This window comes from Callorhinus ursinus, unplaced genomic scaffold, assembly GCF_003265705.2.
Source record: "Callorhinus ursinus isolate GAN/ISIS: 27379988/994484 unplaced genomic scaffold, GSC_fseal_2.0 scaffold23, whole genome shotgun sequence".
Classification (NCBI taxonomy): domain Eukaryota; kingdom Metazoa; phylum Chordata; class Mammalia; order Carnivora; family Otariidae; genus Callorhinus; species Callorhinus ursinus.
In genome coordinates, this window is record NW_027397085.1 from 3,520,352 (window position 1) to 3,532,408 (window position 12,057).

A 12,057-nucleotide genomic window follows, 5' to 3' on the forward strand; every position below is an offset into this window, starting at 1 on the left:
TGCCCTGGTAGCCAGGGCCTGACTCACCTTGGGAAAAAGAAGCCAAACTGGGACCATGTGCCACCTGACAACTGAGTGGTCAGAAGCCAGATCTATAACCCGGGCAGGTGTGAAGGTCTCTGGTTTTTGGTGCCCTTATGATCATGTCAACTCTGGCTCAAGGTCAATATATTCTAGTCCTGGCATGAGTCAAAATTAGTGCATCAATAATTAAATGAGTGCAACTTGTAGTGTGGATCTTTCAGAATGGGTTTAAGTGTGTTAGTTTGTAATGATACATCCCGGTATTTCATTTGCCCTTTAAGGTATATCTGACATGTTCAAACTATCAGTTCTGCTAAAATTTTTCAACTAATTCCATTTTATAACCAATGTTTAAACATTTAACGGTTGTTTTATAAATTGAGCAACGAACAACAGGCAAAAAGTGTTCTTAAGCGCCCAGTTAAAAAATCATTAGCAGTAACTTGTTAGCAAGGCTCTCACTTCTTGAACTTGTTTCTTTTCATTGCAGACTTTCATACATTCCAAATGAAGCCACAAAAAGAAAACATGCCCCATACACATTTTAAGTGCAAATACACCAAAACAGTCACAATATATCGGTGTTGTGATAATGGATACTTTAGCTAGCTTCTCCTTTGGTATATTTTTGGAGTTTTCCAATTTTTCCCCACGATGAAAATTTAAATTTTTTACTTTATATAAGAAAAAGATAACAAACATTTCTTCGGAAAAAGAATGAGGTCACCTCTCACTGAGGTGAGTCTTTCTACAGGAAGCAAAGCTTGAGGAATTCCCCTGGGGCTGCTGTGCTGACCATCACTGGCGGCATTTCACTGAGAACATCAAGCTGCAGACAAAGGGATCAGTGAGTGGCAGGCAACAAGACCAGGGTCAGAAATAAGAGTGAAAAAGTGAGGACCAGGCAGGAAAAATGGAAAGCAGATACAAACAGGAAGCCAGGGCAAAACCCCAGAGGATCTTAATGAGGTTGTTAAGCCCAAATCAAGAAGACAGGGAGCAGAAGACAAGTTGGTGAGGCTGAGAGCTAACATTGCAGATCACACCAGGCCCATGGGCTGGGGTAGCAGGAAGGTAGTGCCTGGGTACCTGGGGGATCTTTCCATTGGCTCCTGATCTGTACTCAGAACCTCTGACCTGCCCAATTCCCTGTCCAGTAATGATGACTTTCTACACCAGCAATGTTGCTGTATCCCCAGCCGGGATATAATGGCCAGACATGTATGTGTTCATTTCCAGCATCACTTCTAATTATTCAGTGAGAGCGAACCCACTGTACTTATTAAAGGGCTCTGCTACCCAGCTCCCAAATGTGTGCTGGCCAACAGAGCAGAATATCAGCCTCATTTGAGTGACTGTATTCTAAACCACAGAGAGAAAAACTTTTGATAGCAAAAAATTTTAGATATACTTGAGACTTCTCTGTTCTATACCAAGAAGCAGCCATACAGTACGTTTAGGACAGAGAAAAGTGAAGGAGAGTCTCCCAGGGAATGCTGTTTATTAAGTAAACAGTAAAGGTCCTACCTAAGGTCAGATCTGGTAAGGGACAGGCTCAAGAGGAATCTGCTCCAGAATGATTAACAGTAATGGAGACTTCCATGAGTAATTGCATGGCTGAGAAAAACAGTCCTAGAAAATATCACACCAACATTCACATACAAGTGGCAAGAATAAGAAGTTGCCTGTTCTTCAATTACCAAGTTGCTGAAGCCATTGTTGAAATGATCACAAACCGATTTGTAAGCCTCAGTGCAGTTCTATATAATTTCTGTGCAAGAACAGTGACATCACTAGAAAGGAACTTAGCACACCATTTTTTCATAAGCAGCTTAACATTAACACCCCAGGTGTCCATGTCGGGAAATCAATTTAAGCTTCTCCAAGATACTCCAAGAGCATGCCACAGATTTGGAGATTAGCACTATGATGGGTAGATATGATAATGACATTAACTAATGGGAGCTGGCTTAGCAGGTCACAAAAGCAGTACTAAGTGCAGTGTTAAGTGATCATTCTAAGCTCTGAAAAATATTTGACAAGGAATGTTGGGCAACCCATTTGAAAATATTCCTCAAGACAAGCACTTTTGCACAGAAAGCTTTTAGAAACACTGCTGGCATAATGATATACTAGCCACACATGAGGAGGCAGGCATAGAAGTGATCCCGCCCTCTACCCCATTCTAAATTACTAGAATAAAAAGAAAGGCACCTACATTTGGTCTGTATTTCTAGCAACTGTCATCTTCCAAAGAAATCTCATAAGTACTGATCAGGGGGAAAAGTCAAATTACATGACATAATCAAAATTCTTTTCTAGTAGGCCAGCAGTGCAATGAATTATTGTAGAAACCTTTTCCTTTGGAGAGGAAAAGAGCCAGGAAGAAGTTAATATAAACCTCTACACAGAAGACTCTGCCAGGAAAATGACTTCTAGTGATATAAACACAAGGCAGATGTTCTAGAAGAAATTTAAAATTTAATTAGACATGAAGTCTTCCAGCCATTACCTGCGTGAATGCAAGATGACAGCCATAACCCAGATTTTTAAAATCATCTTTGTTACCAACTAAAAATAACGTTTCTTCCAGTCCAGTAAGATAAAAAATTATCTGTGAACTAGCACAATTTAAGCATTTTCAAAAATTAAGTTATCAAACAACTGCTTTAAATTAATGAGTGATAGTTATCTTGGGATGCCTGGGTGGATCAGTTGGTTAAGTGTCCAACTCTTGATTTTGGTTCAGGTCATAATCTCAGGGTTGTGAGATTCAGCCTTGAGTTGGGCTCCACACTGGGCATGAAGCCTGCCTAAGATTCCCTCTCTCTCTCTCTCTTTTTCCCTCCTCCTCTCCTTCTTAAAAAAAAAAAAAAAAAAAAGAACATATCTTGCTTTGACTAACTCAAAGCAACTCTTATGCTTCTTCTTTACCCTCATGGTGCAAGTTCTATTGAGCAAAGGTCAAAAGAAACTATCCTTATATTGGACTTCTTTAGTCTATAATGAGAATTGAAGCCAAATGATAATTTAAGAGTATCAAAATTATAATGACCATTAAAGCTGCTCATTTGATGTATTTGGCTATACTGGTAAACTAGATCACAACTCAAGAATATGGCAACATATTATGAGATCCGTAGAAGTTTTAACTTCAATTTTCTCATTATGCTTACAGGTCTTTCATTAATTTTCTGGTATTCTGTTTTGAATTAGACTTAAAAAATCAGGAAAAATATTTTTCCAGTTCAAGGATTGGACTTACGTGACAATTTAAAAAATTTGTGCCAAATTCTAAACAACTCAATCCAATAAAAATTTCTTCAGATTATTTAAGTAACTTAAAATCCCTCTTCTAAAACAGAAACTACAGTTTCATTTAAATCTACTTCCTCCACTCTTAGTTGTATCTTTTTCCCCACCTCAATGCATGAATGCAGTATATCATTCTCGGTATGTTTTTCCGGTCATAGACATCTGTTGTTTCTGGATAAAATATCTGGAAAACAAAAGAAACAGTGTGTTTTATTACGTTCTGCTTTGCACAGTTACTTTAAATCTCCCAAATGATGCTACTTGGATTGTCTTTGCTGTATTTATTTAAATGTAGAGGAAGCCCTCCATTGTTGCTCCCTTTCGCTCTACAGGCTGACCCATTGGTGCATCTGGTCCCCTGACAGTATGCCTCCTAGTGGGCTCAGGAGATCGGGGGATTTCCAGGAGGCCACTGCCAGGAGGCTGCATCCACAAGGCTAGGTGGCAGTTTCACTCCACATGTGGCAAGCCCCGTCAGGCTGTGCTCTCTGTAGCAGGGTCATTCCTGTGACTGCCTACAGGTACCCTAGCCTGAGAAGGATGTCCAGCGTACAGTATTTTATTATAACGTTAAATACCTAGCCTCACACTTGGGTATACAGGTATGCACACACACAACACACAATGATATTCTTTTCTGCTTGAAGGAATACATTTTACCAAATAACATCTGGAAAGTAAATGAAGCATGAAAGAAACATTACCTATAATCTCACTTCCTAGATTGTTACCATTAGCCTTTTGGTATATTTTCTTCCAGTCTTTTTTCAATATGTGTCTCTTTTTATGTTTATGTCTGTATGTGGAAACAAAACTGTAATACCATAACCCCAGTAATACTATAGTATAGTATTATTATAGTACCATAGAAGATGACTGTTTTCCATCCCCTTCATTATTCTACTAGAACATTATTTCTAATAGATGTTTGTGATTCTTTGATCTTTTTGAATGATAATTTAAGCTAGCTCTCCAAGGCTGAACTTTTTTTTTTTTGCCCCAACTTGTCCCTATTAAATGTCACTGCAATGAACATCCCTGTATTTTCTGAACACCTGATTACTTTTTTGCATAAACACCTAAATATGTTTGAACACTGAGGTTTTTAATACACATTTACACTACTTTTAAACCTGAAACTAAAAGCTTGATAAGAAACAGATTTCAGAATAGGGCACCAAACCTCTCTGTTCCCAAGCACCAAAAAATGAATAATTAGGCTTGAAGCTTCTAAGAAAAAGAAAAACATACTGGCATTGCTGGCTTTCAGTAGATATTTTATAGAAGTTGACATAAAAACTAAAATGATATCCTAAAATGATACTCAAGTGCAATTTTCTACTGGACATTGAAAAAAAACTGAGAGAAGAAAGCAGCGACGTTTCCTCAGCCACAACGTAGAGCCGCTGAGCGCTTAAAGAAACGTCTGCAGCCTAGGAAACTCCAAGGGTCTTTTCAATGTTCCCTCAACCCCGTTTACTGTTACAGCGTCCATCAGAAGAGGATTTCCAGTTCAGAAGAACAGGTCTACTGGGGAAGAAGAAGAACCCTACGGTTCCCCACTCCCTTTCTTTTCAACAACTTTCTATATTTCTTTGTATCTCTCCATATGGAAATATGTATAGGAATATTGTTTCATTTCTTTTGAAAAATCTTTATGAATAGGCCTTCTTTTAGCAGTAAGATGGGATCAATTCATAGAGCTGCCCAGAACATTTTATTCATCACCGTATCCCCAGCGTTAACATGATGCTGAGCACGGAGTAGGCACTTAATATTGGTAAGTGAAGACATTAGTAGTGGCCAAATACATCCATCAATCCAGCACACTATTGGTCTCTCATCCCTGCAATGTAATGTATCAATCACTTAAAAAAAAAAAATCAGTGTTAAAACAGCATCTGCTACATGGATCACTTATTTGGCCTAAAATTAAGGAAAACCTGGCCCAACACACACAATTTGACAAGGTTTAAATCAAATCTATGAAACATAACAAGATTATCCTAATTTAAAGTATGTTGCCTCATGCAGGAAAATCCTATTTGAATTTTTTTTCTTTCCTTATCAATCTGTTTACTACCCAGTTAGTACTTGCTAAATGATAATCTAGAAATATGAATTCTATGTTATAACTAGTGCCCAGATGGGAACAGCAATTAATGTTCTGGGCATTTTCGGAGAAGGGAAAGTAATGTGATTAAAAATGGAGGAAGAAATCAATATTGAATCAATATTGACTATTTTGAGATAAAATAAGCTGAACTAAATCAGGTATAAGCTCAAATAGATTGAAAAACAGGCCTTCATAATTTACATTAAGGGAATTTTTTGTTTTTGTTGTGGTTGTTAAATTCAAACCTGGATTAATAATACCACCATCAACAGAGGTCTTACATCAGTAGCCTCTCCCCTTGCCTTCAAGCAGGACCACTCCTACATCACTTCTTCAAAATAGCTGTACATCATAAGCAATAGAAAGGAGTGAACTCTTGATACCTACGAAAACCTGATGAATCTCGAGGGCATTATGCTTACTGGAAGAAAGTCAATCTCAAAAGGTTACCTACTTTATGAGTCCACTTCTTTAACATTCTCAAAATGACAAAACCATAGAGATGGAGAACGGACTAGTGGCTGCCCGGGGACAGGGCTAGGAAAGGATGCCATGTCGAGACCTACTCCTCTGTGCTATCACCTTAACTGTGCTGGTGGTCAAATACATTCAGGGCATAAAACTGCACAGAAACAACACACACAAAAATCAATGCACATATAAGTAAGGTCTGTAGTCTTGTTAACAGTAACATAACAATGTCAATGTATTATTTTACTACAGTTACTAGATGTCACCACTGGGGGAAGCTAAATGCAGGATACACACAGATGTACTATTTTTGTAACTTCCTGTGAATCTAAAATGATTTCAAAATTAGCAGTTTAAGAAATCACTCTACAATTTCTAACAAATGTAATTATTTCCTCATTTCCTCTACTTGTCTATTTGTCTCTCAGGCTTAAGGGCACCCACTCGTTCAATTTAACAAGCTCTGAAAACTTGCTGAGTTTTGTTTGGGACAGCTATTTTAAGAGGAAGAGCTATAGTCCTCTAGCTCTTAACATTCAAAGTGATAATATGATCTATAGTAACACTTTATAAAAATACCTTTGTCATTATAATGTGCAGTGATACAATATATGGAAGTATAATACAGAATCTGAAGTAAAAAAGGAGGTGGCTATTTTAAATTAACTATCTACCAGCTAGAGCTCATTCTGACTTGTGAACTTACACTCACTTTAACCTAGCTGCTCTCCATCCATGTACATACTTCATTCTGAGCTCCTGCCATATATTACTTTTGTACAGGCCTTTCCATATTTCTGTGTAGTCCTCACATTTGTCTGAGGCATTAAGGCCATCTGCTGCATTTCCATATCTCAGTATGCCACATCTTTTTTCATAATGAGGTGTTTACATGACCCCTTTTGGCTTCCCAGTTCAGGCTTACCTTGGGTAGACCGATAGACTCCATTGCTCTTAACCACTGGACCGTATTATCTGTGTGTCGAAAATGAAGGCCGGACTTCTAGAGTAGGGATGGGGAGGGGGGAGAAGAAGGGACCACACGAAAAGTGAGTCATTTGTAACAACTTTTTTTCATTAGCGGGATGTTTTCCAATTGTATTTCTCTTAAAATAGAGTTATTAAATCATAAAACAACTTGGAGACACAATAAAGAAGACTGGGCCATCTCAGCAACACTGTTTGTAATGGACCATTCCAGGTTCCACAGTTCACATATTTGAGGTAATTCTGAACTAGAATCTCAAAGACCGTTTAATGTCTAGCACATGCCTAAGGATGCTTATGAGACGTGCGTGCACATGTACGCACGCACACACACACACACACGGTGTCAAGATTTTGGCAACTATGGCTGAGAAACCTAGCAACTTCGGGAAAAACAGGATTTTTAGAAGACTAAATGCCTTTTTCCTGGTTTCTGGTTCTGCCAAAACATTTTTTTTTCTGATCATGAATAGGATTTCTGTAGAAAACCTGGAAAAGGTAGGAAAATACACAGAAAAAAACAAAGATGGAAACAAAAACCACCCCACAGTTCAGGGGTAATTTTAGTGTCTCATCCTCCTATAACTTAATCCTAACCTTTGCCTGTGTAAAAAGTAAACCTTCCGTGGAAATGCTTTACAAGACCTCTGACTATGCATACAATGACGACAGGCTTTCTATGTCTTCAGGTCTCCTTTACAAACTTCCTCAGCTGCCATTTTTTCCTGCACAGTCTGTACCTGTGGTAACCTTTCCTGTATCTCATCCAGTTTTATCAGGTACTGAAATGTTGAGAGCCTTAACACTACCTTGTATGTGTAATTAGTTAAATGAGTAGCAAAATGTGATGCATTTTTTAATTTTAATATATGTAAAAACAGTAATTACAGCGTTTCATTATATAATATCCAATAGCAGAGAATCACATTCAGAAAGCCTGGCTCTTCCCATCTTCTGTGACCTTCCACAATCAAATAGTTTATGTAACAGAAAATATTTCTGTTGCTGTTAGACATACTTTATAAAGTATAAGTCAAATTAACATTAGACAAATGTTTATGCCTTTTTAATAGTGGTCAGACTGAACTCTGTGTGTCAAGCACTGTAAGTAAATTATCTCTGATTTTCAAAACACTCTGCAAGGCAATTATCATTTCCATTTTTTAGAGATGAAGAAACCTAGGCCAAAAAGATCAACTAATTTGCCTAAGGTCAAATAGGTGTTAAGTGGCTGAGCTGAGATTCAAGATGAGGTCTCTGAATCTGAAAACCGTCCTTGTGCTAACATTCCCTGGGGACAGAACACAGGACCTAATGATGGTGGATTATTCTTTAGATGAAAAAGATCAGCAATTACTATGAAATCGACAGAGGGAGGAAATAGTGGGGGAGAGGGAAGGAGAGGGAAAGAAGGGCAAGGGGGAGATGGAGGGAGGGGGAGTGGGAGGGAGCCCGGAGAATCAAGAGCCAGGCGGTACTGTCTGAGGGTGACTCAGCACAAACAACTTTTACAGAATACAAACAATTATCAGACACAGCCACTCGGTGACCATGGAGGGACGAGATGGAAACAATCCACAATCACATCAAGACAGAGAAGAGGACCCTAGGCAGCACAAAGTAACTAAACGTCCTGCCATTCCAACCAAGATGAACAACTGTTTTGATGGATGACAGTCTAGTTCCCTTCTAACGTTTCACCTCCTAGATAAAAATTACTAAAACACCACAGGGATCCTGCTTCCTGACAACTCCCCAAAGATAACTGGTCCTTGTTTCCCTAAATCCATATTAGAATCACCAGTACAAGCCCAACTCTACACTAAGCCCCTATTTTCTCCTGCTTATAGTCTCAGGGGTATTTTTTTTTTTGTCTTGCCATAACAAGCTTAATAAAGCTGATTTTGTTTGACCCTTGTCTGAAGGCTGGTTTCTGGGCAGTCTCTGTCTGGTGGGCTTCAACAATCCAAATCATGAAACGGACACCCTTGTCCATTTAGTGGTCTTATTAGCTAGGTAACCTCAGAAAAGTTACAATTTCTTTGAACCTTGGTTCTTCAGCCATAAAATGGGTATACAGTATGCTTCTTTGAATTGAGATGAATTGAGAATACACATAGAGCAGTTAGTTGCAAAGAGCACCTAAGAAGGCAATAAATATTAGCTATTATAATTATTATATGCTATAAGACCAGGTTTGCAACTTTTATTCACCTCAAGGTCAGAAAAAGGTTTAGCGCTTCATGTAAGAAACACTGAGAAAGGGAGGTTATCTTGGTCCTATTTCTGCAGTAAACAAAATGAGATTTCAAATCCTTCGTCCATTTTAAACATCTGAGGAATGCTGACTTCAGAATCCTACGGTGTACATATTTAAGAAAGTTCAGTACGTGATGTGCATTAACATCTTCAATTTATTTACTTCAATTAGAACAAAAATAGTCTTCTAAACATTTTTATATCTTCTTTTGTTTTTAAAGATTTTATTTATTTATTTGAGAGAGAGAGAATGAGAGATAGAGAGCACATGAGAGGGGGGAGGGTCAGAGGGAGAAGCAGACTCCCTGCCGAGCAGGGAGCCTGATGTGGGACTAGGTCCCGGGACTCCAGGATCATGACCTGAGCCGAAGGCAGTCGCTTAACCAACTGAGCCACCCAGGCGCCCTAAACATTTTTATATCTTAGTCCAAAATAATCTTAGTCCATGATAACCACTTTCAGCTTGTCTATTTTTTTTTCACCAGTCCTACGCATTCATACTAGACTAGGTGGCATGTCTATTGTCTTATTTAGGCAAGAGTTGTTCATGTCCATCCACCTAATTTCTTCCAGCTAGTGGACTAGAAAGTACATGCTGATTTTCTTCTGCTATTTCAGCAGCAAATAAGGTTATTCTAGCTTAAATTGAACAGATGAGGAATTATTGAAGTCTTCTCTGGATGTAACTTCTTACACAAGAGAATCAAAGCACTTTGGAACAATGAGGTAGCTTAGAAGCCAATAATTATTCTGATTTGCTTATTCTGTAGAGGAGGAAACTGACAGCAGGGTCCAAGAATTTAAGATACTTGAATTGCTTTAACTGGTTAAGCTCAGGGTCAAGCCCAGGTTGTAGGACTCCTGACTCCAAGTCCAAATAGATAATCTACTCAATTTACTGGTCACAGAGCCTCACAACCACACCTCTAAGCTTCGTAGTGCACGCACCTCCATCAGGCATTGTGCCAAGCATTTTGCATGGATGATCACATATTTTCCTCGCAATATCTCTACAAAGGTTGATACTATTATTATTATTACTACTACTACTACTACTATTATTATTACTCCCACTTTACAGGTGAGGAAACTGAGGCTCACAGAGGCAAAGTTAGTGAGGAAGCCAGTCTCTGAAGTATTTTGATTCTACAGCTCACACTACTAACCATTGTATATGCTCTCCCTACCTAACACTCACCTAAATAGTCAACATCTACTATAAGTCTACAGTTAGCAATGTAGTGTCTGGAAAGATACTGTTTTCTGTCCTCATCAAGCTCCAGGAACGCCCTTCTCTCTCCCTCCTCCTTCTCTTGCTCATCTTAACCCCCTTGGGAACACGCACTCATCTTTCAAGGCTTCATCATGGAAGGCTTGGCCTTTTCACCACTCCACCCCCTTTAGACCTGGCACTCTGTCCTTAGTCACACCCCACTGTCCGCACAGCCATCTTCTCTTCATGGCCCTCCGTCCATTTCTAATCCCTCTCCAGGTTGTTTTCCCTCTTGAGTCCATTTACTTCTTGTCTATACAGGCTACTGTTACCTGTAACCCAGGCTGAGTTATACCGTGACTGGACTGCCTCCACCCTCATCCTCTAATTCATTTCCCACATAGCATCTTTGTAAAGCCATAATGCCTCTGTTTTACATTTTGGTGGCTTCCTCTGTAGTTACTTAGGATGAAGTCACATATCTTCCAACCTGGTCTCATTTTTCACCACTGTCCCTCACCATAGGCTTTTGGCCACTCTGTTTGTCCAAGCTCTTTTCTTCCTCAAGTCTCTCAAAAACAGGCTCCTTGTCTCCAGACTGTCCTCCTTACTCTCCCACCCTTAAAGCTGCACAGGAATGATTTTCTTCTCACTCTTCCTGCCTCAGAAGTAAATGTTTCCTCAGAAAAGCTCATCTGTCCATTGCTATCTGTCAGTAACACTGGCTTTAATTTCTTCCTTCATACACTCATCACAACCCACAGCTGTTTATTTACTTATAGTCTGTCTCCCCAACCCTAACTGCCATGAACTCATGTCTGCCTTGCTCACCACTCTGCCTTGAGTGCACACAACAGTGCCTGGCACATGGCCGGCGTTGATAAGCGCTGTACGGATAAACGAATTCCACCCTGTACGTACTTCTATCATAGTAAGACTTTATATTCTTTCCCTATAATTTTTTTTAAAATTCAGGGCTCTTAGAGTACTATTTATTTATTCATGAGAGACAGAGAGAGAGAGAGACAGAGAGACAGAGAGACCGAGGACGAGAGGGAACACAAGCACGGGGAGTGGCAGAGGGAGAAGCAGGCTCCCAAGGAGCAGGGAGCCCGATGTGGGACTCGATCTCAGGACCCTGGCATCATGACCTGAGCTGAAGGCAGACGCTTAACCATCTGCGCCACCCAGGTGCCCTCCCTATAATTTTATTAAAATTTATTATATTACTTATCTACCATTACATAATGGTTGATTATCTCAAACCCAAGTAATACATAAGAAAAGAATCACCTGGGGTGATTATTAAGAGTGCAGCTTCCTGGGTCCCTGGCCAAGAGATTCTGCCTGACTCAGCAGTCTGGGGGTGGGGTGGACCCACGAGTCCACATTTTTAAACATACCCATCAAGTGGTCCTGCAGCAGGTTTTAGTATCACACTTGGAGGAAGAGTGTCAGACTCGAAGCACCCCAACTATCAAATAAGCATAGAAGAAATGGAGTCCTTTGGCTTGTTTGAAACACTGTCATTCGTTTTGTTTTGTTTTGTTTTGTTTTGTTTGTTTGTTTTTACCCAACAGCTATTTCCCTAGCACCTACCATGGGGCTACATCCCTCACCATTCACTGAGGATAGTGCAAAGATGACACACACAGTTCCCGCTTTCAGGACA

The 12,057-nt window shown here is 39.5% G+C and overlaps 1 protein-coding gene across 5 annotated transcripts in view; it reads right to left on the reverse strand.

The window, feature by feature from the left end:
• Nucleotides 1-12,057, reverse strand: part of IQGAP2 (IQ motif containing GTPase activating protein 2) — a 286,558-nt gene that overhangs the window by 131,742 nt on the left and 142,759 nt on the right. For all 5 annotated transcript variants that reach the window (XM_025892589.2, XM_073905308.1, XM_025892591.2 and 2 more), the window contains 2 exons: nucleotides 6,852-6,929; nucleotides 3,447-3,523 (listed from right to left, as the gene is read on the reverse strand). In XM_025892589.2, the coding sequence (XP_025748374.2) occupies nucleotides 3,447-3,523; nucleotides 6,852-6,929 (155 nt within the window). The remainder of the gene's footprint in view (nucleotides 1-3,446; nucleotides 3,524-6,851; nucleotides 6,930-12,057) is intronic.